The sequence below is a fragment of the Papaver somniferum genome, unplaced genomic scaffold, assembly GCF_003573695.1.
Source record: "Papaver somniferum cultivar HN1 unplaced genomic scaffold, ASM357369v1 unplaced-scaffold_25, whole genome shotgun sequence".
Classification (NCBI taxonomy): domain Eukaryota; kingdom Viridiplantae; phylum Streptophyta; class Magnoliopsida; order Ranunculales; family Papaveraceae; genus Papaver; species Papaver somniferum.
Window position 1 is genome coordinate 602627 of NW_020635485.1, and position 26921 is coordinate 629547.

General features: G+C 38.0%; 1 protein-coding gene across 1 annotated transcript; it reads left to right on the plus strand.

The window, feature by feature from the left end:
- Positions 1-20647: 20647 nt before the first annotated feature.
- LOC113341199 (F-box protein At3g08750-like) lies at positions 20648-23296 on the plus strand. Its single transcript, XM_026586179.1, has 3 exons — positions 20648-20771; positions 20972-21076; positions 21959-23296. The coding sequence occupies exon 3, from the start codon at positions 21960-21962 to the stop codon at positions 22971-22973; it is 1014 nt and encodes a 337-aa protein (XP_026441964.1). The 5' UTR covers positions 20648-20771; positions 20972-21076; position 21959; the 3' UTR covers positions 22974-23296.
- The last annotated feature ends 3625 nt before the right edge of the window (positions 23297-26921 follow it).

A 26921-nucleotide genomic window follows, 5' to 3' on the forward strand; every position in this document is an offset into this window, starting at 1 on the left:
GTGATAGAGTTGGACATGTCATCGGTTTAGATCTTAGCAGCGAAAGTATCATTGATAGACTAGACAATTCTAGCAGTTTATTCAATATTTATTACCTTGAGAAATTGAATTTGGATTATAATTCCTTGTATGGTAAACCAATTTCATCCGGGTTCGACCGACTTCCTAACTTGAGTTACCTTAATCTCTCTTCCTCAGGTTTCAGTGGGAAAATTCCGATAGGCCTATCACGCCTGATAAAGTTGTTATACTAGATTTAACTGACAATGTCTATGATACAAATTATGATACACCGTTGTGTTTGTGGGTGAAAACCGTTTCTGCTGATTTTGGTAAATTTGGGTGTGTGGATGAGAAACGAATCTAAACCCTAAACAATGCACTGCGCGGGAGTACTTTTGATTCGAGAGATCAATCTGTACAATCCTGGCCTAAACAAGAAATGGTCGTTCCAGGCTTTCTTCGGTCACAAAGTGAAGGAGAAAGGTTGGTCTTAGGGAGGGAAGCGAAGAGAGTGTTGAGACCAGAATAGTTGATTCTGAAAGTGTGGTTGTTTATGACTCGTATCTGAAAGTGGAACTGGCTAGCAGATTGGAAAGCTACCAGGTGATTTCTAGATACTGTGTTGTTGCCGACCAAAAACTTGTTGTTTTGTGGTAAATAGGTGAAACCTATTTATACAAGTCATATTGAAACGTACCATGGTCTCGTAGGAAATGAAAACGATTGAGTGGTGGAAGAATAGAGTAACGTGTAACCGTCAGGCATTATGCTTCCATGATGAAGGAAATGAATTAGTTTACACCGTTACTTTCATCACCACTAATTTTCCGACTTCATGACACTTTCTTATAATGGGCGTATTGCACGCCGCACGCTGTAAACCGCTAGACCAATACACTGATGAGTATCCCCCAGTTTGTGATATGTTTGATGTCTCGAGTGTTTTCGTGGAAAACGTGTAGCAGGTTGCTATGTGTGGCAAGTCAAAGTCAAGAGACTTTCCGTAGGAAAATAACATGTGATGCTATTAGGCTTGCCTTGGCCGGCCGCCTAAAATTTTCCACAAGTCTGTCAATTGGTGGCGAACTTGAATGGCTGAGATTGCATGTCATGAAGAAGGGCAGTCGTTGATTATGGCTACCTTCTGTTGGCGCCTGGTAATGTTACATTGGCGTTTTTGGTGTATGCCAGTGACATTGCAGCATGACTGGCATATCTCGTGTATGCCAGTGGCACGGTGGTGTAAGTGGCACCTGGCGTAGCCATGGCCACTAGTTGGTTGCCTGGAACTTGCCGCAAGTCCGTTAGTTCGGTCGCGAACTTGGATGGCTGAGATTGCATCTCATGAGGAAGGGTAGTCGTTGATTATGGCCACATCTTGTTGTATAGCAAAGTGGCGCCACTAGCCGTGGCAGCTATTTTGGCATATTGGTGTTAGACCCAAATATGGCTCTGGCAACGTTGGCCCTGTTGCCACGTCAATCTCAACGCTCTGGGAAACGTTATTTGGCTTGGTTGGCGTAGAAATTTTTCCCAAATTAGGGTTTGGCATGACGAAACCCTAATTAGTGCGCGTGGCATGGCTGCGACATGGCCGTGGCGCAGTGGTATGGTCGCGACATGGCCTTGGCGTAGTGGTATGGCCGCGGTACGGCCGTTGTGTGTAGATGGGAAAAAACGATTTGCTGGTTTTTAAGGAATTGAGGAGACGACCGTACGGAGGAGACTCCTCGGACCGAGCGAAATGTTAAACCTCACACAGATGCACCGCTGCAAAGGGGGTGCTTTAGATTCGAGAGATCAATCAGTAGTACTCCGGCCTAAATCAAGATAATGATCGTTCTAGAGTAAATTCGGTCACAAGAGAGGATGGGTTGATCTGTAGGAGGGAAGCTGAGAAATGTGTGGAATCAATGGTAATCAAAGATTGTGGGTGTGTGAATTCCGAATGAAATAAGCTCTGAGTGATTGAAATTGCTCAATTGAGAGTAGTTGCTCAATTGATGAGTTGATGATCTCGTGTTGTCAGTTTGACGAGAGATTGATGATACTGATGATGTCGATAATTCAATCATGATTCAGAGACTTATTTATATTGCTGGAATTGTAGACACTATGATTCCATGAAGTGTGACAGTTTATGGAATCAAGGAGTGAGGAAGTGGAGATCGTGTTTGAAACCAGTTGCTCAACGTGTGGAGACTTGGTCGATTTTCCACCCACTACCTCGTGAATTCCTTCAACTGATTGCACGACTTGCTCACATTCCATCGTGTGTTTGAACACACGTGCCATAGATCGCCGGACCAAAACCCTAAGTGATATCCCTCCAAGTGAAACGATTAACATCTCGTGGTTTGTTAGTCAATTGATGACTTCGTGTTTTGATGGGACGATGAGTCCATGTAGTCGTTGAGTTGAACATGATGTTCTGAAACTCATGAATTGAACATGTCATGAGATAGAGGTATAGCTCTTACGATGAAGTGAGCAAGTATTGCTCATTCGATGGATCGTTGAATATTGATTGTTGAACCAATATTGAGAAAATATTCCTCATCTGAGCAAGTGCTTCTCATGTGATGAATTGTTGAATATTTGATCGTCTGAGCATGTGTTGCTCATCTGATGGATCATTGGCAGCGTACCAAAAATATTAATTAGAATACTGGTCGTTGAACCGAGCATAATTAATGAAATTAATGACCATGAGTCCGTCGTAAAATTATTAAGGTTGGAATCTGGAATGATGATCCTTGTATTCAGAAACCCTAATTTGATCAATTGATGATCAATTCATGGTTGTCAGAATTTCAACCATGGGACGAAGGAGGGAGCGACTACATGGGACCGTGGATCAACCATGTAGCATCCATATGCTCACGTGAGCAAATATAAAGAACTCCTGAAGAGTTGACGATTTGTTGGTGGAAGAATGATTAAATGCTGGTTTAATCATTTATTCAAAAAATGCTCGTCTGAGCCTTAGGTGAGAAAAACTAATTAATTATGACGAGGTGAGGGACCGGCCATGGAGTCATAAAACCGGCCCTAGGTTATCCCGTGACCGCCTGACGATCACTTCATGAAAATCCAAAGTGTTTGGGAGAGTTTTGGACCTAATACGAGCAATTGTGCACATTAGGTCAAAACTGTGAAAATTGATGGGACCGGCTTCCGTGAGCCAAAGAGCCAATCTTGGTCGGTCAAGATAGCGTGCTCGTGTCCCCAAGGCGTCCGCGTCTCAGTCCTGAGAATTTTGATAATTTCTGGCGTGCAATTGAGCATCCATTCGAGAAAATATGCCAAAATTAGGGTTTCGACGAAACTGAGGAAAAACACCATGAGATGATGAAAAAATAATTATAAAATAAGGAATGAGGAGGCGTGGGACCGCCGTGGTAAAGGCATGGTCGGCCGATCATGACCACAGTCACGTGGTGCCTTTTCCTTAATTTTATAATATTTTGATGATTTTATGTAAAATTCATGAATTTTGAGAAATTTGATGAATTTTGGGAGTTTCCATGAGTTCAAGGAGTTTTCATGAGTTCAAGGAAGAAAAAGATATTAAAATAATAAAACAAGGGCGTGCGGGACCGTGGAAGGCATGACCGTCCGTCCAGGGACCGGTCCCATGATGAGTGCTAAAAAGTGCATATTTATATATATTTTTCTTGGCATTTAACTCATCTTTTGTGCTCTAATTCTCCATTTTAACCCATATTCTGTATTTTCATTGTTTTCAAGAATAAATATTTTTATTAATTAATTTTGCATTTTTAGGTACCAAATAAAGTTTGGATGAATAGCGGAGCGGAAAAGAGCAGAAAAGTAGTGAAAAGCCGGGAGGAATTATGCAAGGAAGCCGCGAAGAATGTTGTGCACAAGATCAAAAGGCTAGAAATGGATTGAAGAGGAAGAATTGTTCTTAAAGAAGATATGGGCTTGGCATACCCAAGGCCCAAAACCCTCACCCAAATCCATTTCCTATATCCATACCCGTTTCCCTTTCTAGCCGTCAGATTGAATCCATTCCATCATCCAACGGTCGCTCCATCAGAGTCCATCGAGTTTTGATGTTCCTGTCTAACACTATAGCACCTAACTCCATCTCAGACCGTCAGTTTTGATGTATCCCATATCCAAAGGTCGCTTCATATTCATTTCCATCGAGCCATTGGATTATTCTTTCATCTTTTCATCCTACGCCTTTCACCATCCAAACATCAAGACTTGATGAGTCTGCTCAACACCCAAGAACCCAAATCTATTAACCCAACCAAACACCCCCTACTCCAAAAATATCGAACCCATCTTCTTCTCCTCCCTTCTCTGCACAGCGACGCTGTCGCCATCACCACCACCTGCTCCGTCTGCCACCACCACATCCACCACCAAAGCCATCATGGCTCCTACCAACTAAACCCATCCCCTATATCACGTCCTATATCCCTCTCAACGACTAATTTCACCCATTTTCACACCTCTAATCCCTAGCTGTGGAGTTGGTGAAATAAGTTGATGAGATGGATGTAATTTCGATTCCTATTTCTCAACAGGAAACCCTAATTTTACAAATTGGGGATTCTTAGGAATTGATGATTACAACTAGAAATAGAGGCATGGGTGAGTGTTATTGAGTAGATTCAGTGACATTAGGTAGGATTATTTTGATTTAATTTTGATTTTCACCAAACCTTAATTGGACTGATGTGGTCCTGTTTTGGGGAAAGTTGGTTTGTGTATAAATAGGGATGATGGGTGTGTGTTAGAACGATGCCTGGATTAGCCAGAGCACCACCAAGAGGCCTGGAATAGCCAGGACCTCAACTGTTAATGTTGTTTCAATTTCAGTTCAAGTTCAGTTCAATGTTTTAAACAATTTCAATTCCATTGTCATTTAATTTCATTATGTTCTAACTCCATTTGCTAGGGGTTAGATGATACTCTTGAATTGTAAGCTAGGATAGTCCTTGTTCATGTCACTATTCTTGTAGTGCTGAAACTAAGTAGGATTGATAATTGGCTAGTTGAGTGAATGCACCTGTGATCAGCTGTGCTGTAAGAAGACAGCTGATTCTAGGGGTGTAAGAGTGAGAGTAGCTAAGGATTCAGTCCATTTGAAGGGCTGTGCTTAATTGAAGTAGGGAAGTTAGTAAACTTAGTGATCAAATGCACCTGTGATTGAGTGTGCTGTAAGAAGACACTCAATGCTAGGGGTGAACTAGAGAACTTAGGGGATTAACCTTCCACTAATGCGGATTGCTAGATAACTGGTTGAGCAAACAAGCATGTGATCAGCTGTACTGTGAGAAGACAGTTGATGCTAGGGGTAAGTTAGTAAGATTAGTTAAGTAAATCATCCATAATCTTCCTTGAGATGAAGCAAGAACATGATTTGATTAGGATCTGCCTTAGTTTAGGATCAAGAAGTGGATTCAAAAGCCCAAGCATGTTCCTGTTTACTTGCTTTACATTCTACTGTTTTTTTCAGTTCAGTCACTGCCATCATTTCAAGTGTGTTTTAACACAACCAAGACTCTTTGTTACAACTCAGTTTTAGTGAAATCTTAAGCTTCAACTGCACACACCTTGTCCCTGTGGATTCGACCCGTACTTGTGCACTCACTGCAACAACACCGTGCACTTGCGGTATCACTGTAGGCATCCATTTATTCATCTTATTTACACATCTATATTCGCCTACCAAGTTTTTGGCGCCGTTGCCGGGGACTGGTGCTGTGTAGTTGAAAGGAAAAATAAAAAAAAAATTGTGCTCTTGCTTTTCTGTTTTCAAACTTAGCTGTAACTTAGCTTGTTTAGTGTAACTTAGTATAACTGTTTTAGCTGCTTTAGCTGTAACTTAGTCTTTAACTTAGCTGTAAGCATATTGCATCATCGCATCATTGCATCTGCATTCCATTATCTGCATCTGCATATTAGTGTAATCATCTGCATCTTAGTGTAAGCATTGCATCCATACTGCATCTGCATCTTGCATCTGTAGCTTTTCTTCTTTGCATTCTTGCATGCCTTGTAACATACATGCAACTTTGCAAAGTGTCTGTGACTTTGTTCATTGCCTGTAGCTTTGCCCTGCCCTGTAAGCATGATGCCATGTAGCCTAGCATCTGTAGCCTCATGATAATGCATCTACAGCTGCAAACTGCACTGCTTTATGCAGTTTTCCATTTTTTTCCTGCCTTCTCTGTGTACTGATTACACACAATGAGTGTCAGGTGTTGCTAAAGCCAGCCTCTGGTGCTGCTGCTGTTTGCCTTCTGCTTCTGAGCTGAGCTGCTGTGGCTGCTGTTGCCATTTGCTGCTGGCCCTTGCTGTTGTTGCCTGCTGCTACTCTCTTGTTGCTGCTATGCTGCTGGTAATGAGCATCTGCTGCTACTTTCTTATGCTGCTGCTACTTTCTCCTTCTATGCTGCTGCTGGAGAGAACCAAGCCCAACTGGGCTGTGCAACTAAGAGCCCAACTGGGCTCCCCTTTTCAAAATGTAAGCCTAAACTAAAAGTAGAAATTCTGAAAGTGTAATTATTCTGGGCTTGTAACAAATTCTGTTTCTGAAAATTTTGATAACCCATTTCTAAAACTCACTTCTGGGCCTGTTTCTACTCTGGGCTTGACCCAAACAAAAAATTGAAAAACATTTTCAAGCCCAGATGGGCCTAAGCTCTTGGCTATTCTGTTATCCCAACACCAAATTGAAACTGAACTTCTGGGCTCCTGAACCCAAACTGTGGGCTTATCCCAATTGTTTTTGGGCTTGTTTAACTTTGTAGTGGGCTTATTTGAACTATTTGTGGGCTTGTTTAAATTTTCTTTGGGCTTATTGAAATCAAACTCTGGGCCAAGTTTAACTGAATTCTGGGCCTCATCCCAAAAAAAAAAAAAAGAAAAAAAAAAAAAAAAAAAAAACAAATGTTTCTAAACCAAAAATGTCTGCTTGCTCCCGATTTTAAAACCAAATTTTTCTTTTCAAAACCCATTAAAAACCAAATGTTTTTCTCCCTTTAAAAACCAAAAGTTTCCAAATGTCTCCCGTCAAAATCAAATGTCTCCCGACAAAACCAAATTTTTCACAAAAAGTCCAATCCCATTAAAAACCAAATTTTCTTGTATAGAATCTAGTAGATAGTTTCTTAGTTAAATCTTTTGTTTCTTTTGTACATATTTTGCTAATCCAATATGATCTCGACTGACATATGTTGGATTTTTGCCTTGAATAACGGAGTTCTAATCTTGCTTTCGCCGACATCCGGGTGTTCTCTTTCCTTTTTCTCTGCTCAGCATGGTCCTATTCGTATGTAGTATTATAATTTTATCCATCTTTTGAAACATTGAGGACAATGTTTAGTTTAGGTTTGGGGGTATAGAGTAGATACCATGATAATATGCCATAATTGAAAACAAGAACTCCTTCTTTTTGAAAAAATTGAAAAAAAAAATTGAAAAAAATATAAAAATGGAGCTCATTTACCTTGAAATGTTGACTCTTGTGCAAATATGTAATTTTTAGGATTCTTAGTCTAGATATTTAGGCACCCTGATTCTAGCACAATTCACATGTGATAAGAAACTTGCACACGCACAATCTACCAATACATGTATAGCCTCATCCTTGAGGTGTTCTATCGGAAGTCACGATTGCCAATCACTTTAGAATACTGAACGAAACTTGACTAGCTTGTTCTTTGGTTGGTTGGGATAGAAGGTGGAGGTTACATTAAGAAAGACAACCATCGAATTTAACTGGGTGCATCAAAAAGGGCTACCTCTTGCAAAGTGTCATGTAATTTTTTGTTTCTTTTTGTTATGTATCAAAAGAGATACCATATGTAAAATCAATTCCTTCTTCAAAAAAAAAAAAAAAACGATATATATATTCAGAAAAAAAAAATTAATATCAAAAAAAAATCAAAAAAAAAATCAAGTATTTATCAATTCCATTCTCTCTTGTCCAAAAATAAAAGAGAGTAGTCAATGTAAATAAGAGTCATGTAAAGAGTCATCTTTTGTGTTTTGTGTTATAAGTAAGGAAGGGTGTATTCCATTGATGTACAACGCGAGTAATTGTGAAATACCTCCAACTCATTCACAATTCTCGTAAAGTCCGGACAGCTAGCTAGATTTCGACCTTGGTTCTTAGCCTGAGAAACTATCTCTTGGTGATTAGTAGTCATAACATCCGATCTTTCTTTACACATGTGTAGATATACTTTACACTCTTATCACATGACTTTATTTGTTATCAGTGCTAGGATTGTGCCTTTGATAGCTAGATTGACATCTCCATTTTGCTGTGAGCTTCTACTGTCTTGCACATGTCACATTTCATGGAATCTGAGCTTATATTTTGGCCTAGAACTTTGTAGATACGTTCTAAGAAAACCTTCACGAGACTTCACTCGTCCACTAGGGACACTTAGTGGTTTAAAAGGCTTAGTGCATATGCTAAATGCATTCGAGAGACCAGCGACAGTGGTATAGTTAGGATTTCCTTAGTTTTGTTTTACTTGAGGACAAGTAAAATTCAGGTTTGGGGGTATTTGATGAGTGCTAAAAAGTGCATATTTATATATATTTTTCTTGGAATTTAACTCATCTTTTGTGCTCTAATTCTCCATTTTAACCCATATTCTGTATTTTCATTGTTTTCAAGAATAAATATTTTTATTAATTAATTTTGCATTTTTAGGTACCAAATAAAGTTTGGATGAATAGCGGAGCGGAAAAGAGCAGAAAAGTAGTGAAAAGCCGGGAGGAATTACGCAAGGAAGCCGCGAAGAATGTTGTGCACAAGATCAAAAGGCTAGAAATGGATTGAAGAGGAAGAATTGTTCTTAAAGAAGATATGGGCTTGGCATACCCAAGGCCCAAAACCCTCACCCAAATCCATTTCCTATATCCATACCCATTTCCCTTTCTAGCCGTCAGATTGAATCCATTCCATCATCCAACGGTCGCTCCATCAGAGTCCATCGAGTTTTGATGTTCCTGTCTAACACTATAGCACCTAACTCCATCTCAGACCGTCAGTTTTGATGTATCCCAGATCCAAAGGTCGCTTCATATCCATTTCCATCGAGCCATTGGATTATTCTTTCATCTTTTCATCCTACGCCTTTCACCATCCAAACATCAAGACTTGATGAGTCTGCTCAACACCCAAGAACCCAAATCTATTAACCCAACAAAACACCCCCTACTCCAAAAATATCGAACCCATCTTATTCTCCTCCCTTCTCTGCACAGCGACGCTGTCGCCATCACCACCACCTGCTCCGTCTGCCACCACCACATCCACCACCAAAGCCATCATGGATCCTACCAACTAAACCCATCCCCTATATCACGTCCTATATCCCTCTCAACGACTAATTTCACCCATTTTCACACCTCTAATCCCTAGCTGTGGAGTTGGTGAAATAAGTTGATGAGATGGATGTAATTGAAGCATGGGAAGGAGCAGAAGACGATAAGGAAGCATGGGTCAAGACTATTGGGAAGAAATCAGAGCTGTTAGGTGAGTAATTTCGATTCCTATTTCTCAACAGGAAACCCTAATTTTACAAATTGGGGATTCTTAGGAATTGATGATTACAACTAGAAATAGAGGCATGGGTGAGTGTTATTGAGTAGATTCAGTGACATTAGGTAGGATTATTTTGATTTAATTTTGATTTTCACCAAACCCTAATTGGACTGATGTGGTCCTGTTTTGGGGAAAGTTGGTTTGTGTATAAATAGGGATGATGGGTGTGTGTTAGAACGATGCCTGGATTAGCCAGATCACCACCAAGAGGCCTGGAATAGCCAGGACCTCAACTGTTAATGTTGTTTTCAATTTCAGTTCAAGTTTAGTTCAATGTTTTAAACAATTTCAATTCCATTGTCATTTAATTTCATTATGTTCTAACTCCATTTGCTAGGGGTTAGATGATACTCTTGAATTGTAAGCTAGGATAGTCCTTGTTCATGTCACTGTTCTTGTAGTGCTGAAACTAAGTAGGATTGATAATTGGCTAGTTAAGTGAATGCACCTGTGATCAGCTGTGCTGTAAGAAGACAGCTGATTCTAGGGGTGTAAGAGTGAGAGTAGCTAAGGATTCAGTCCATTTGAAGGTTTGTGCTTAATTGAAGTAGGGAAGTTAGTAAACTTAGTGATCAAATGCACCTGTGATTGAGTGTGCTGTAAGAAGACACTCAATGCTAGGGGTGAACTAGAGAACTTAGGGGATTAACCTTCCACTAATGCGGATTGCTAGATAACTGGTTGAGCAAACAAGCCTGTGATCAGATGTACTGTGAGAAGACAGTTGATGCTAGGGGTAAGTTAGTAAGATTAGTTAAGTAAATCATCCATAATCTTCCTTGAGATGAAGCAAGAACATGATTTGATTAGGATCTGCCTTAGTTTAGGAACAAGAAGTGGATTCAAAAGCCCTAGCATGTTCCTGTTTACTTGCTTTACATTCTACTGTTTTTTTCAGTTCAGTCACTGCCATCATTTCAAGTGTGTTTTAACACAACCAAGACTCTTTGTTACAACTCAGTTTTAGTGAAATCTTAAGCTTCAACTGCACACACCTTGTCCCTGTGGATTCGACCCGTACTTGTACACTCACTGCAACAACACCGTGCACTTGCGGTATCACTGTAGGCATCCATTTATTCATCTTATTTACACATCTATATTCGCCTACCATCCCACAACTTTCCCTAATTTTGTAATGATTTTATGAAAAATTCATGAATTTTGAGAAATTTGATGAATTTAAGGAGTTTCCATGAACTGAAGGAGTTTTCATGAGTTCAGGGAATCAAAAAATATTAAAATAATAAAAACAAGGGCGTGTGGGACCGTGGAGGCATGGCCGGCCGGCTTGGGACCCGGTCCCACGAGTTTTCATAATTTTTTTTAATATTTTTTAGGTATTTTTGATGATTTGAGGGAATTTTTCCTAATTTGAGAGAAATACCATGAAATCAAGGAATTTGATGAATTCAAGGAAAACTAATAATAAAATAATAAAACAAAAGGGCATGTGGGACCGGCTAGGGCATGGCCGGCCGGCCAAGGCCCGGTCCCACAAGTTTTCATAATTTATTTTATTGTATTATTATTTGATGATTTGTGCAAAAATACCATGAAATCAAGGAGTTTTTTCATGAAATTAGAGAAATAATAATAATAATAATAATAATAAGGAACCGTGGGTGTGGGGACGGTTGGGACCAAGGCATGGCCGGTTGGCCAATGGTCACGCCCCACACTCCTTTCCTTAATTTTATATTATTTTTTATGGATTTATGGAAGTACCATGAAACCGAGGAGTTTCCTCGAGACGAAGGAGATTTGATAAAATGAGAGGATTTTCATCAAATCATGGAAAATAATAAAAATGCATTAAAAATGTAAAACTGGCGTGGGATTGACCACGACACGGTCGGTTGGTCGTGTGTCCATGCTCCTAGCACCCTGGTCAATATTTTTAATTATTTATTATTTTCTTCTCTATTTTGCATAAGTTCATCGTTTCGTTGTATTTTTGAAATAGTCATTCGTGCGGTGACTGTTAGTGTATCATCGTTGAATTCACCTTCACCATTTGAATCGGGGCTTACTTAGAGGTAGCTCAGACGCCCGGTTGTTTATTATTTATTACTAATTGTGGAATTCAGCGGAGAATAATTCACAAAACTGAGTAATAAGATGTTTATTATTAATTCATAGGATCAGCTGAGGATTCGACTGCGAATTCAGAATAATAAAGTGAGCATTACCATTCTATGGGATCGTAGATTCGACCATAGAATCAGAGTAATTAAGGTTTATCTATTACCATTTATGAGACCAGTTGTGGATTCGATCATGAAATCGGAGTAATGAGATAATATAGTTATTGCTATTCTATGAGATCAAGCTGTGGATTCGATCATAGAACCAGAACAATTGTTATTGTCATTCCATGGAACCAGTCGTGGATTCGACCATGGAATAAGAGCGATTTTAATTAGGAATAATTAACTTTGTGGCTCTATACTAGCAGAGAAAGCTGTCTAGGAGCATTAATTATCCTGATACGATCTTGCCGGTAAGCCAATATTTAATCATTCTTCCACCAACAAATCGTCAACTCTTCAGGAGTTCTTCGTATTTGCTCACGTGAGCATATGGACACTACATGGTTGATCCACAGTCCCATATAGTCGCTCCCTCCTTCGTCCCATGGTTTAAATTCTGACGAACCATGAATTGATCATCAATTAATCAAATTAGGGTTTCTGAATCCAAGGATCATCATTCCAGATTCTAACCTTAATAATTTTATGACGACCTCATGGTCATTAATTTTATCAATTATGCTCGGTTCAACGACCAGTATTCTAATTAATATTTTTGGTACGCTGCCAATAATCCATCAGATGAGCAACACATGCTCAGACGATCAAATATTCAACAATTCATCACATGAGCAGCACTTGCTCAGATGAGGAATATTTGCTCAATACTGGTTCAACAATCATGGAGAACCTGAACCACAATGGGACATAGGTATCTTAATCAGGAAACTAGATAAGGGTATGCGGTACACGTTCATTTTCTTGGCTTGTTGCAGATTCCTTTTACTTGTGATAGCTCTATTTGGTTTCGATAATCCACAATTATTTAGGCTATTGATATATGATTCGAGGTGATTAAACCTTTCTTAGTCTGGCTGAAGACTATAAACTTATCACTTCTTGGGAGGTAACCCAATCTCATGCAACCCGGTAATATCCTTCCTTCACTCTTTTGCTTCAAATAGTAACTGTCTCTCCTTGTTCATGCTTTTAATTTCATCTTTAGAACATTGAGGACAATGTTAATTTTAAGTTTGGGGGTATGGGAGAAACTTTTTAGTTGTAATAAATAAACTCCAGAGCCTAGAAATTTACGCCTATTAAGGATAGCACTAACCAATCTAAGTGGATGGAAACATTTTTGTTTTAGGAGTTGAGGAACCAATCTGACTAGATGGAAAATAGAGTCTATTCATAAAAGCACAAAGCTCAGGTGTTAGAATTAACATGATAGTTTCGCCATATCTCGTCGAGTCCTTTTCACTTTCTATTTTTTAATTTTCTTTTATTTCAAGTGATTTGGTGGGGCACACGATTCAAGTTGTTACCTTTGCTAGGGTGAAATAGAGTGACTGAGTTATCTTTTCAAAAAAAATAAAAATAGACCAGACCAGTAGACCAACGGAATAAATACTAACACTTGGATAGCAATACGTGTGTGTTCTCCTTGTCTCCGTCGCCTAAACAAGCGTGGAAAACAGGATCCACGAGAATCACCATGTAATCTGCTGACAAGAAACATGCGCTTCGGTCCACAAGGTCCAATCATGTTGTTAGTTCTTAAATAAATGTGTGTTTAATAAAGTCGACCACTGGTACCCTTGTATATGCCAGTTGTGTTGACCTAGAGTTAGGATTATTAACCATTGGTTCCCTTGTATATGCCAGTGTGTTAATATTAGTCAGACCGGTATCTCAGTCATTTAGGTTAGGTTCATCTTGGCAGAGGCCTTCAGACAGATATGGGAAACACCGTTCGCTTTTCAACCATCTACATTTTTCTTTTTCCATCTTCTTAATCTTTTCATGTGATTAGTCTGACTCCGAGTATGATGTCCATCGTGAAACTATCTTAGTAGAGCTCTGTCACTTATATTGAATTTTAGTATGCTTGAGAGTGCAAACTCGTGTACATCAATTGGAATTTCGCATCAGGGTTCTTCCTCTTAGAGTCAATAATTGTATGCCAACCAAGGAGGTTCTTTAGTGATTTCCAAGGTTTGGCGTAGATAGATAGGGTATGGAGTAAAGGTTTTGTGGGTACACCTCTGGTAAACCCTCCGGAGACAACACTCCGCCACTAGGGCCACCTAGGGGTTCAAATGGTTTTCCTTTCTAGAATAAATTTTCTCGAGGACTAGCAAATAATAAGTTTGGGGGTGTTGATAGACGCATTTATGTGTCTAATATGCCTTTATTGTATGTATTGTTAGTGCTCAATTTTGTATTTATTTTGTTCTTTTATGTCTTTGTAGGAATTTTTAGAGAAATAATCCCTTGCGGCGAAATGGGCTCAAAAAGCAGTGTTTTACACCCCGGAGAAATGTATCGTAGGCACCCCAGAAATGCACCGGAAGCATCCCAGAAATGTCCCGGAGGAACCCATAAAAATTACTATTTCCACCCAATTGCCATTCGCACCCAAGATCTGGTTAAGGGGCATCCATCTTCTCTTTAAATTCAAAAACAGCTTTTTGGCGGGAAAAATATATTCAAAACTGGCAGATTTGTGATCGAGAAAATGAAGGTGTTTTAGTGCGATTCAATCGCTGAAATTTGGTGGGAAGTTGTGATATGGGATAGGGAACACATCGTGGGCATCAGATTCGATCGGAATTGGCTGTAAATCCTGGTTTGAGTCACGAGCTCAAAACAGAGCAACGTGTCCTGTAAAACGAGTTTGATTGTGTGTTTGCCATGCATGGAGTGTTTTGGAGGAGTTCGATGACTTCGTAGGCGTGGGGAAGGTTAACTAGAGCGTGCAGGATCAAAGTTTACGTGTGTAGAACCAAAAATGGAAATTATTGTTAAATATGGGCAGCGAGCAATGACGGGATTAATGGGAGATTATACGGTGTTATGGTCGGATATTTTTGTTCTAAAACACTATAAATACAAGGATAAAGAGTTTAGAAGAGTTGGAGAGTCTTTGTGAGAGTTTAGGAGCCGAGAAGAATCGAAAGAAAGTCACGCAGGAGAAAAGCTTGCTGCTGGTGCAAGGAAAATCACGAAGAACATAATACCCACAGGGACAGTCGTTGATTAGTGTCGCTTAATTTCGACAATACTCAATTCCTTTCCCCGACTTCGGAACAACAACACCTATGTTGTATCGTTCTTTTTGAACGCTCTATATGTGTCGCAAACACTGTTGTAAACCGTTTTTCTCCATTTTCTCTTGATTGTAAACAACTTTTGAGTATCAATGAATCAATTTGAGAGGTTTTTCATCATGAGTAGCTAAACCCAATCCCAGGGGTGACGGAGGAAGCCATTCTTCCAAAAGTTATGTGGTAAAATTTATTTATGCAACTCTTTTATGATTAATTGCACCGAATAAAAATGGAGTAAATGATTTTTATTAATCAATTGTGTTTTCTCTTGATGGAGTATGCTTAGTAAATTGCTTTTGATACTTCATACTCGCGATTAACAGTGGATGTTTTCAAAATCTAATTTAGGCAATGATTAAAATCACAATTTCCTTTGATTGGAGTTATATTTTCTAGAATTGCATGATAAGAATTGTTATTGAATCACATAAATTTTGGTGAATGGTGGAATCCTGATGCCCGGTAAAAATTCTCTCCCATATTTTGTTAATATTGTGCATATAAAATTATTTATTTATTTTTATTAAGTCTAAAAAAAAATTATCCTTCACAAATCCGAGAGTTTGAACCTTCACTACTACAACCACGAAAAATCATTAATCATTACATGCGCTAGTCTGGATAAATTTCATGTAAATATATTGAACAACTCAATAAATGTGCCAGTGGAGAGATTGACACTCATGGCTTCGTTTCTCGCAGAGTGACGTCACATCAGATACAAGGTTTTACAAATTTAACCCTGAGCTAAAAACCACCATCAACACGTTGATACTCAGTGATCCAGATTTCGGAACGCTTATTCACACCATTGATACTAGTAAAACTATTCATTGTTATACCATGTTCCTTGTTTGTCTTTACTTCAAAAATCACTCTCAACCCTTCTGGTACATAATCCATGATAATAACCATTCTTCTTCCACTGATTTGCTCCAAGTATAACCGAGTTTATTACAAACTATAACCCAACTTCTTTGCAACTTCGTATTCCATTTCCTTCGAAAATATCTCGATAAGATATTCTTATATAACCCATCAAGCCATGGCTTTGCCGGAAGTAAGTTTTGGTTCAGTTCAAGAGTGGTAGGGAAGACGGAGAGAAGAAGGAGAATGAGCAGTTAACAGATCCTAAAAAAGAGCGCAACTTTTATTTTCCTACATTTCCGAAGATAAACAAAAAAATAAAAAGCAAATATGGTTAGAAAACCAGATAAGAGTATAACAAACGAATCATTGGGGCCGGAATGTGCACCCCGGTTTTAAGGGGGTGCACAAAGTTGGACTCAAGAAACACTATTATCTCTTATATTTTATTTGTCTTTTCAATTTCTCATGTCAATAATTGGCTCTTATGTTGTGCATGGGTGCACAAAATAACAAAGTGAAAAATACTAGAACCCCCTACTATATGGGTTCAAACATATAGAAGCCCCACTATATGGATCATCCACTGTCAACTCCATACTTTAAGAAAATGGTATTACTAGGCCCAAAAAATCAAATTTTCTTCAGATCTGGCCTATAATTAATTAATACAAATTTTAATAATACCAAGACTACCCTTTAGTATTTATACAAGAGGAATATCAGAAGATATTTTCATTTTCTATTTCATTTTCTCTCTCCGTCTAAAACCAGAGCTGCTCTCATAGATTCATTTTCTAGGGTTTTATCTATTCGGTTGTACAAGATCTAATCTTCTGATTTGATTTCACATCAACAATTTGCAAGAAAATCGATCTGTGATTTAGAAAGAATCAATTATGTATAGAGATTTTTGTTCTACTCTATCTTATGCTAAAAGAATTTAGTGGTTTTCGATCTATGTCATCTATGGCTGCCGATGTACGACAAAGAGGAAAAAATGACATCGATCTCTACTTCTGTATCTGTATCTACTGATGATGTTTCTAGATCATCATTTGTTTGTGAATAAGTCGAAATCGAGATGCAGAGACAATGGAATTCGTCATCAACTATTAGATCTGACGATTCAACAACAAAAAGCTGAGAAAGATAAGTTTCTCCCTTCTAATCCTGTTTAATTCAATTAAAATTCCTAGTTATGTGATTCGAAAATAAAATTGACTCTAATTTGTTGTTTCGAAGCTACTTCAGGTAAGGTTTTCTATTTGATTCAATAGGTTTTCCTGATTTAGTAGTTCTACTTTCTTAGTTTGATAAGGTTCTGATTTTTGTTTCGTTGACTTTATTCAGATCGGAGAAGAACATTATTTTTATTGAATCAACAGGTTTTGAATCTAGGTATGTTTAGGTTTGTTGTTTGTTTCTGCCGATTTGTTGATAATACTAGTTAAATTCTCCATTTAATAAAAACGCTGATCTTTCATAATTCTAATGGAGCTAGTTGTGGACTCTTGTTGGTGTTTTTATGTTGCTTATCTTGACTACACATGTTGAGTTTGGTTAACGAATCTATGGTGGTGTTGATGGTGGAGATGCAGGTTCTGGAGGAGTATGAGGAGGATGTGGTGGTAGAGGTGGTGGTATCGGAGCAGGTTTGAAAGAGGATTTTGAAGTCAGTGGTGGTGATTTTCAGAATTGATGAATTGAAGGAGATGATGAGAAGATAAAGGATGAACTATTTTAAGTTTCTACTACTGGTGCTAGTGGTGACAGGTAATTAGCTGATTTCACAAGGTTCTCTTCTTTTTCAAATGTTTATGTTTTTGTTGTGATCAAGGTTAACTTGTTCTGATAAATTTACTACGGTAGCATCCCTGTGAATGATTGGTTTTTACTGTTGACTTATGCATCCTTGTAAAGGTAGTATATGGATTCTGTAATGTATATCAAAGGGGTCAATGCTTTCCGTTGAATAAATGTATATAAAAAGGTAGTATATGGATATAGGTCTGCACATTACATCTGTTTAACTGTACATTAGACAAGACATATGCATGACAGTTTGCACATTTAACTAGCATTGGCAGACTATATATGTGTAACTAGTAGTTACACATCTAATCAAATGTGTAACTTCTAGGTACACAAGCTAAATGAATGTGTATCTACTAGTTACACATGCAAATTAGATGTGTAACTTATAGTTACACATGTTAATTTGATGGGATATGCATATGTAACCTAATATGAAACTTCTATCTAACTGTAACATTTTTAATTTTACCTTCTTTTTGTAGAGTCTGTAACTCTGTAAGGGTGAACTATTAAGTTTTGTATACTTGCTCTAGTTTATTCAGTTATGAGATAGATTTGACTATTCTGTGTCCATTGGTTTTTTATTTTTGGATGTCCTGTTTTGTTCATTTGTATGAGAAGTGTTCTAGCTGCTATGGTACTGATATCATTTGCTTGTCATGTAGTTACTAAGAAGGCTGACCCCAAGGTGCTGGCTAACAAAGCTTCCAAGGCTGTCAAAGCTGGAGCATCAACCATTAAGAAGAAGGCTAAGAACATCTGCACATTAGTCACATTTCACAGGCCAAAGACATTGCAGAAGGCAAGGAATCCTAAGTACCCATATATTAGTGCACTACCAAGGAACAAGCTTGACCATTACCAGATCCTGAAATACCCACTCACCACCGAGTCCGCAGAAGATTGAAGACAACAACAAGAAGAAAACAAGGATGCTTTCAAGAAGATGTACAACATCCAGACAGATAAAGTGAACACCATTATCAAATAATCCTTCTTGATTACTTACGACTAGATACTTATTTTTCTTGAAAGGTAGTATATGGATATAGGTCTGGAATGGTTTCACTTAACTCATACATCTGTTTAACTGCACATCACACAAGCCATATGCATGAAAGTTTGCACGTTTAACTAGCATTGGCAGACTATGGATGTGTAACTAGTAGTTACACATGCTAATTAAATATGTAACTTCTAGGTACACAAGCCAAATGAATGTGTATCTACTAGTTACACATGCATATTAGATGTGTAACTTATAGTTACACATGCTAATCTGATGGGATATGCATACGTAACCTAATTATGAAACTTCTATCTGTTATAGTGGTTATATTTATGAAATTGAGGAAAGAACATCAAGTCCTAGTAGTAGGGAGTAGTAGTGGATGCAGATTAGACTAATTAGACGCAGGTTATACTTATAGTTACACATGCTAATTAGATGTGTAACTTCTAGTTACACATGATGATTGTATGTGTAACTTATGCTAATATGCATGTGTAATTATTGTTTACATATGACATATGCATGTGTAACTACTGATTACACATGCATTTTGTTTTCCTGGGTTCATATCTATACCCTGCTGAATCAGTTGTGTGATCATTTTTTGCGATATTAATGTGCTAGCACAAGGTTCTCAGGTGTTTGTATTATTCTGCCAGTATAATTACTGTCTGAAGCTTTACTTTTTGTTGCTTAAAATGTCCATCGTCATCGATAATATGAAAATGGCTTAGGTACATCTAGACTAGCGCTGTAAAACGTCTTTCTGTTAATACAGTGCTAACAGCGTCTTTCTGCTGAAGCAGTGATATCTTAATTAAGAGATTCTCATTCACTTGCAAGGTTAACTGTATTATGGCTGGTAATTGCTTGATAGTCACCTCTCGTTTTTGCTAGTGTTATTCATTTAGAGATGGATTTGTTGATTTTATGTTGACATATCTAAGTCTGATGCATGTGTAACTGCAAGCTACACATGCTAATTAGATGTGTAACTTTTACTTACACATACTGATTTTGGGTACACATACCAATATGCATGTGTAACTCCTAGTTACACTAGTCATATGCATGTGTAACTGCTAGCTACACTAGCCAGATGAATGTGTATCTCCTAGTTACACATGTTATATGCATGTGTAACTCTCAGTTACACAATTCAGATGCATGTGTAACCGCTAGCTACACTAGTCAGATGCTTGTGAAACTGAAATATACATTGTTTTATGTACTGTTCATTTTAATCGTATAAATATTGATTGCTTGTTGTTATATTTCAGGTTTTAGATAACTTCACAAAAGCTAATTGCTTAAACGTGGTAATGGTCTCGCTGGAACTGGAGTTGACGCTGAATACACAAGTCAGATGCATGTGTAACTCTCAGTTACACTAAATAGACACATATGTAACTCTCAATTACACTAAACAAACGCGTGTGTAACTTCTTGTTACACATGCTAAGAAATTATTGTAAATGAATATTAAAGTAATAATTGTATTTCTTTTTTGTGTTTTTTTTATGTCTATTTTTTTGCATATATATACAAGTGTAACTTTGCATTACACATATCATAAGGATGTGTAACTTCTGGTTACACATGCCATATGCATGTGTAACTTTTGTTTACAGCTTCGCACTGTATTTTAATAATTTCGGGCCTACATTTAATAATTTTGGGCCTAAATTTAAATTTTATTTAATTATGGACTTGACAATATGCATAAGGGTATCAAGGTCTTTTAAAAACTCGGGGCCTAGATTTAAACTTTTTTTAATTAAGGGCCTCATATTATGGGTTATCCATGGGTTGGGCCTGAGCCTAAGTTCCCCAATAACAAAACTCTTTTAGTTTTGACTGGGCTTGTTATGATTTTAAGATTTCAGCCCAGTCATGAATTTTGTTTTCTGGGCCCTCCTAGCCCTAGGTCGTCCTTGTCTCTCTCGGACTTGTGGATGAAGTGAATTACTGGATACATTTCCACTCTTCACAACTTTAATTATCACCTGATAAGTGAAGAATAATGGCCGCGTCAAGATCATATAATATCCATTATTATCCTTTCAAAGGTTTTGATGCCTGGATATGATCAGAATCTGGTAATTTCTTTTATCTATCTGTGTGTGTGTTTGTCTGTTTCTCTAGCTAAATTGATCAAAGGGTGGATTCTTCTATACACATTATTAAATTAATGAAACCATAAGCTAATAAATATGTTACGTTTCCATATATTTCAATTCAGACACCTTGTTTTGTATAAGTAACGGCCAGGTCCGACATTGATCTCTATTTAATACAGGTGGGTAAAATTATTTCTGTACGAGGCGCTCCCAAATCTTCCCACAACAAAATCACAGAGAAGCTGATTGATGAAGAAGGGGTACAAACCCTAAGGCACAGAAAGGTTAGAGTCTTCCTAATTTTCTAATGGAACATCTGTAAACTTTTTTTTTTCTTTTTTTGTTCGGGGTTTTCCTATATTTATATCAGTTTTCTTTGAATTTAATCTGAAATCCTATACAGTTTCTATTGCTTGGTAGATGTATATCTGAAATGTTACAATCTCATAGATTGTATTTGCTGTTGATTTATATATACTAGGTTTGTTATATCTATTTTTTGATTTACTGATTTAGATGAACATTTGCCATCAAATTTACTATTTCAAGAAGGAAAAATTTTCTACACAATTGGTACTTTGGTATAGTTGTAAAAACAAGTTAAGTTTCTTCATTCATGGTTTCAAAATTTACTATAACCTGTGCATTTGGATCTAGAAATTCTATTCGTAAGGGGAAAGGAGAGAGCTTTCCTTTCAAATCCAAAGAGGAATACAATGAAAAGAGATGGATACGACACCTAGGGACAGCGTGTTCGGTTCAGATTTTTCAAATCCAGGAATTCAATTCTGGGGTAATCCTTTTCCTCCGGAATTGGATTCCATTCCACCGGTCCGTCGACGTAATGGAAAAGGCGAGTTTTAAGGGAATTGGATTCCCACGGAATAAAAGTTTCGCGTCTGTTCGGTTCGAGGGAATTGGGTATATTCCCCCGGAATCCAATTCCTGGGCTCCCAAAAACCTAAACCGAACGCGCTGTGAATGTAACATTTTAAATGACCTTCTCAATGGACTAAATTTACGTTCTTTATGAGCAGTTTTAGTTCTGTTATTTTTTATCTTGTTCTCCAACTGGTTCTTTTTCTTTTGAGGGTTTAGTTTGATCAATGAAACAAATTTTTATCTCGTTTAACTTAATTGACGTCTGTGTTGTGGTTTTCGGATAGGATGTCGACAGCTGGAAGTTGCTTCAGTACTCTTGTTCTACCGGAAGATGTAGTTTTTCAAATTTTGATATGGCTCCCTGTGCAGTCTCTGTTGCGATTCAAATCTGTGTGTAGATCTTGGTATGCCCTCATTCAATCATCTCACTTCGTAGAAAGCCATGCCACTACGGTGGACAAGAACTCCAAGTTAGGCACCTTCATTTTCCAACAACAACCACCTGAACCTCATTTTTTATTGCTTTCTGGTGAAGGCTTCAAGGAGTTGGAGGATCTAGGCAAACAACCATTTTTTAAGGATGCGAACCCTAATGCCATAGACATGGTGGATTCTGTTCATGGAATAATTTGTTTACATAACCGGATGACCAGGGATATTGCTCTTTGGAACCCTGCTACCAGACAATGTAGACTTCTTCCAAAGTCGTCAAATGGAAACCCCAAGGTTGGATATTACCATCGTGATTTTGTTGGTCTAGGTTTTGATGTTGAAACCAAGGATTACAAGGTGATACAAGTCTCTTCTCTTGAGCCCCAAAAAAATAACATATGGTTAGGCCTTAACTGCATGCGCAAAGTTCAGATATACTGCCTAAGTACTGATTCTTGGAGGTTGGTAGACTCGGATTTCCGTACTCATTGTTCTGGCGGAGCATTAGGACGGAGTTTGAATGGTATTTATTTTCATCTAGGTGTGGACTACTCTGCAGAACCTAATGAGCAAGTGGTTTACTCTGTAGACCCTAATAAGCAAGTGATTTTGTCATTCGACTTAAGCAAAGAAAGATATCGAAGAGTACAGAGACCAGTTGATCACTTGCTTCAGCTAGAATCAATAGGTGATAAACTAGCTTGCATTTCAGAATGTTCTGGAATATACAAGGTATGGATGTTGAATGATTACAATACGGAGGAGGAGATATGGACTGAGCTTTACAGAGTTGGACCCCTGTATGACTACTTATCTGATTTCCTCACAATTTCTTGGAATGGAAAGTATAGTTTGTTATTCTCGTAATGTACAACTCTATTACAGATGAGTTTGAGGATCTTGGTTTTGGGGAAGGAACAGAAATGCGTACTATTAGGGCTAATATTTATAAGGAAAGCTTGTTGCTGTCGATGCAAATGGTACAGCAAGTAAAGCTATCTGAATGGGTTCATTTCTAAGGACTATGTATAGTTCTCTTTCCTTTGGGAAGATTTTCATTTTATACTTTTTAGCTACGTTCTTTGTCATTTTAATTAAGCAAAGCTTTATCATCCTTGTTAACCTATTTTAGAGATTATGCGCCGCCTTGGATAATTGTAAGAGAAGATTATTGTTAAGCCAATTGAGCACTTGCAATGTCCACAACAGAGAACCAACAGATTTTAAACAAAATGACTTGCATGCCTGACAATGATTTGACAGCCAGTTATTTGCAAAATAAGCTTTCTTATAGTATGATAAACACGTGAATTCTTAACTATGATGATAGGCATCCTGGGTTCTCTCACTATGACTGAACAAGAACGATTTATTCTCCTCTTCTTCTACACTATGCAAAACACAGCGGAACCACCACGTCTGCAAGCTGATAAGAGACTAACATAGGGAACAGAATCAACATCAACACAAGTCTCTTGCATTCGGGGTAAAAGTGCCACAGCAGCCTTGCCAACTTAATGTTCAGCATACCCTGATAGCATTACATTCAATGACACGGTCTTTATTTTTTTTATCTGATGGAAGTATTTCTCCCACTAATCTGTCCACATTTAGCGTACATGTCAAACTGAGACTAGATCCTATTGAGTTCATTAGAATTTAGATCCAATCCCAGACTCCCAGTATGAACTAAGCAAGCATGAAACACCATACCTTGTCTGACAGCTACTAAAAATGCTGCTACTGGAAGAATTCATCCTTGGTGAATTCAGGCGGAGTGGTTACACTGCTACTGTAGTCCATTCGGTCTAAAAGTTCTTCTCAGCAATGCCCGAAACAAAGACAAGCCTTCTTTTGGATATCCAGTTTGTACAAAAGCAACTATTACTGCAGACCGACATTGACAACAATAATATCCTTCTGAGGTATGTCCTCGGATATTTTGTTTCAACAGCAGCCAAAGTGCACTCTCACTGCTGATACCTGATTCAACTCCAATTTTTCTTTTTTTTAGATAGCCAGAATCCAGAACTTATAAACAAACTAGATGGCTTTGACAACAGGGAAAAGCCATCCCCCATTAGTAATAATTATAACAGTCTTTGATTACGGAAATGTAATGATTCCACTACAGGTTCCTAACCAATTGTTGATGTAATCATCTTCCAAATGAAATTGGTTATTGTAATATTCGAAGTAAAGACGGATTTCCAGGAGTTGATTATGGTTCTCGGAATCTCGATTACACTGGAAACTTATAAGAGGAAGTCCATTCACCTGGAGATCACGGCGTACCCTTGGCAGAGAGAGAGTCGCGTATTAGGTCCCGGAACGTATTTTGTTAAGAAATACCGCATCAGTGATTTGACGTCTTGACGGTCATACAGATCCAGTGTTTCACTAAAATAAGATGGTTCATCGAACCCTGAAATAAATCCATGCTCACTCCACTCGTGTTCCCAGAAACCGAAATCCACACTGGGTCGACTGCTTTGACAATTCAACCAAAGTCGGTGGAGATCATAGATTAGCAAAATTTCTTCTAATGGTCATGATACTTAAACCAAGTCTAATTAATAATACAAAAATTAATTGGCTTGGTCTTGATCCGACCCAAATGTTTTTGCCATTACAGTCATCAGAATAAGCTTTTTCTACAACGTATTTTCGTTAGGTACAAAAATCTCATAGTTTTCACCCTTTTCTTCTGATAACAAAATTCTTCACTCGAGTAGTCGAGCTTGACAAGAAAAATGAGAGACCTTGAAATATACTCAATCAACAATAGTTCAAAAATAAATACTAAATCTTATGACGAGATCGATAAACCAAGAATATATTTATACAGATGTTCTCGTTCCTTTAAAAAGAATTTGCTCAACTTATAGTTGGCTTGTTTAAAGACCCATTCACGAGCGAAAATAGTTGATACCTTTCTACTCCAAAGAGAATCAGCATACCTCCTCCCCGATAGCAGATACTGTTGAGGCATTATTCAGCGTCGAATTTAGTCGCAATGCATTAGAGCTTGAGAGAGCGATGAATAACAAGTAAAAGAGCAATAGGCAACCGCAGAATGATCTCATGATTGAAAACGTGAGAATATATTTGAATGTTGCAAGAGGTTGACAGAGATTACAGAAAGAGCTTAAGCGAATTGGGTTTGGAGGAAAATGCAAAGGACTTTGTCATAATATATTTATAATGACATTCCAAGTTATGATCCCATATGAGTTTTGAGTCGTGCTAGTCTACAGAGAACACCCTAGAGACGGTGACTGGCCATTAATCAAAGCAGTTGAGATCATAAATATTGCCTATAAGCTGTGGAATTAGAATTAGGGACTTGCATTCTTATTAAAAGACGGATATTGGGATGAAATATGATACTACGGTATAACACTGCCACGATTTCACTTTTTTATTTTTTATTTTGCTACAATATATCGGGATGAAATATCATTTTTTGTTTTCATTTTAGCCTATTTTCTAGAAACAAAAGGTGAGTATTAATAAGACTACTTTGGTGGCAAGCTAAGGAGTTACACGGTTCTTAGTAGAGTTATCCCCCAACATATAGAAGGATCTATCTAACTACTAAAAGTTGAGAGTTAATACAAGATGGAGAATGTTAATCTAATTAACTACTGCATTGAAAGACTTAGCTGCTTTAGCCTAGGCCTAGGGAGTCTGCAGCTTCATTATAGCTTCCCTAGATAATGACTTAGAACAACCACAGTCGACGACCAAAACCAAAAAACTGGACCAGATATCAACCACTATGGAACAAACCAGAGATCAAAAACTAAACTAAAACCAAAAACCAAACCATATTTGATCTTTAGTTTGGTTTTGGTGGAGCGTAAATTAGGACTACGCCAGAAATGAGATGCAAATCTTACTTGCGTTCGATGTGGGGCGGAATTTTATATCACAGACGGGTAGTGAGACGCAAATACAAAATGCGCCAATACGAAGCGTCATTTTAACCTACTCCTGGTGGGGCGTTACTTTAATTTGAGTCTGGTTTCAGACGAACATTCAAAGATCCGCTCCACCATATTTACTCCTACACCTTAACGCCACACCATGAACTAAATCCATTCATTTTAGTTCTTTTTAGTTTTTACTCTTTGGTTATGCTCGTTCCATTGCGGTTGCTCTTAGAGCATCCACAGTGGGCGAGTATAACCAAATTTATGGGATGAGATCGTAACACAGTGGGACGGAGTAAAGATCAAATTTGGACCAAAGATCAAATTTCAGACCAAATATGGTCGCGACCAAATCCCAAATTCTATTATAGTCGGGCGTAAATTTAAAGTACGCTTGTTGCTGGGCGTAAATTTAAAGTACGCTTGTTAACGGGCGGAGATTTAAATTACGCCCGACGAAATTTTAATTAAATAAAAAAAAAAGGAATGAGGCGGACTTTTAAAGTCCGCCTGTTAAAATTTGCAAAGAGAGGGGCGGACTTTTAAAGTCCGCCTGATGGAATTTTAGTGAGGCGGACTTTTAAAGTCCGCCTGTTAAAATTTATGAAGGATGGGGCGGACTTTTAAAGTCCGCCTGATGGAATTTTAATGGGGCGGACTTTTAAAGTCCGCCTGACGAAATTTTGATCATGTACCGTTGCGTCACACCACGGACTAAACCCAAATTTTGGTCTTTTTTTTGATCTTTGATCTTTGGTTTTGATCGCACCACTGCAGTTGCTCTTACTCCCCTACCCGGTGTTTAATTTTATCAACTCAACTTTTGACGTAATCACTTGTCATCCTCCATGTCTAATAGCATGTTTGGACGTGCATTTAG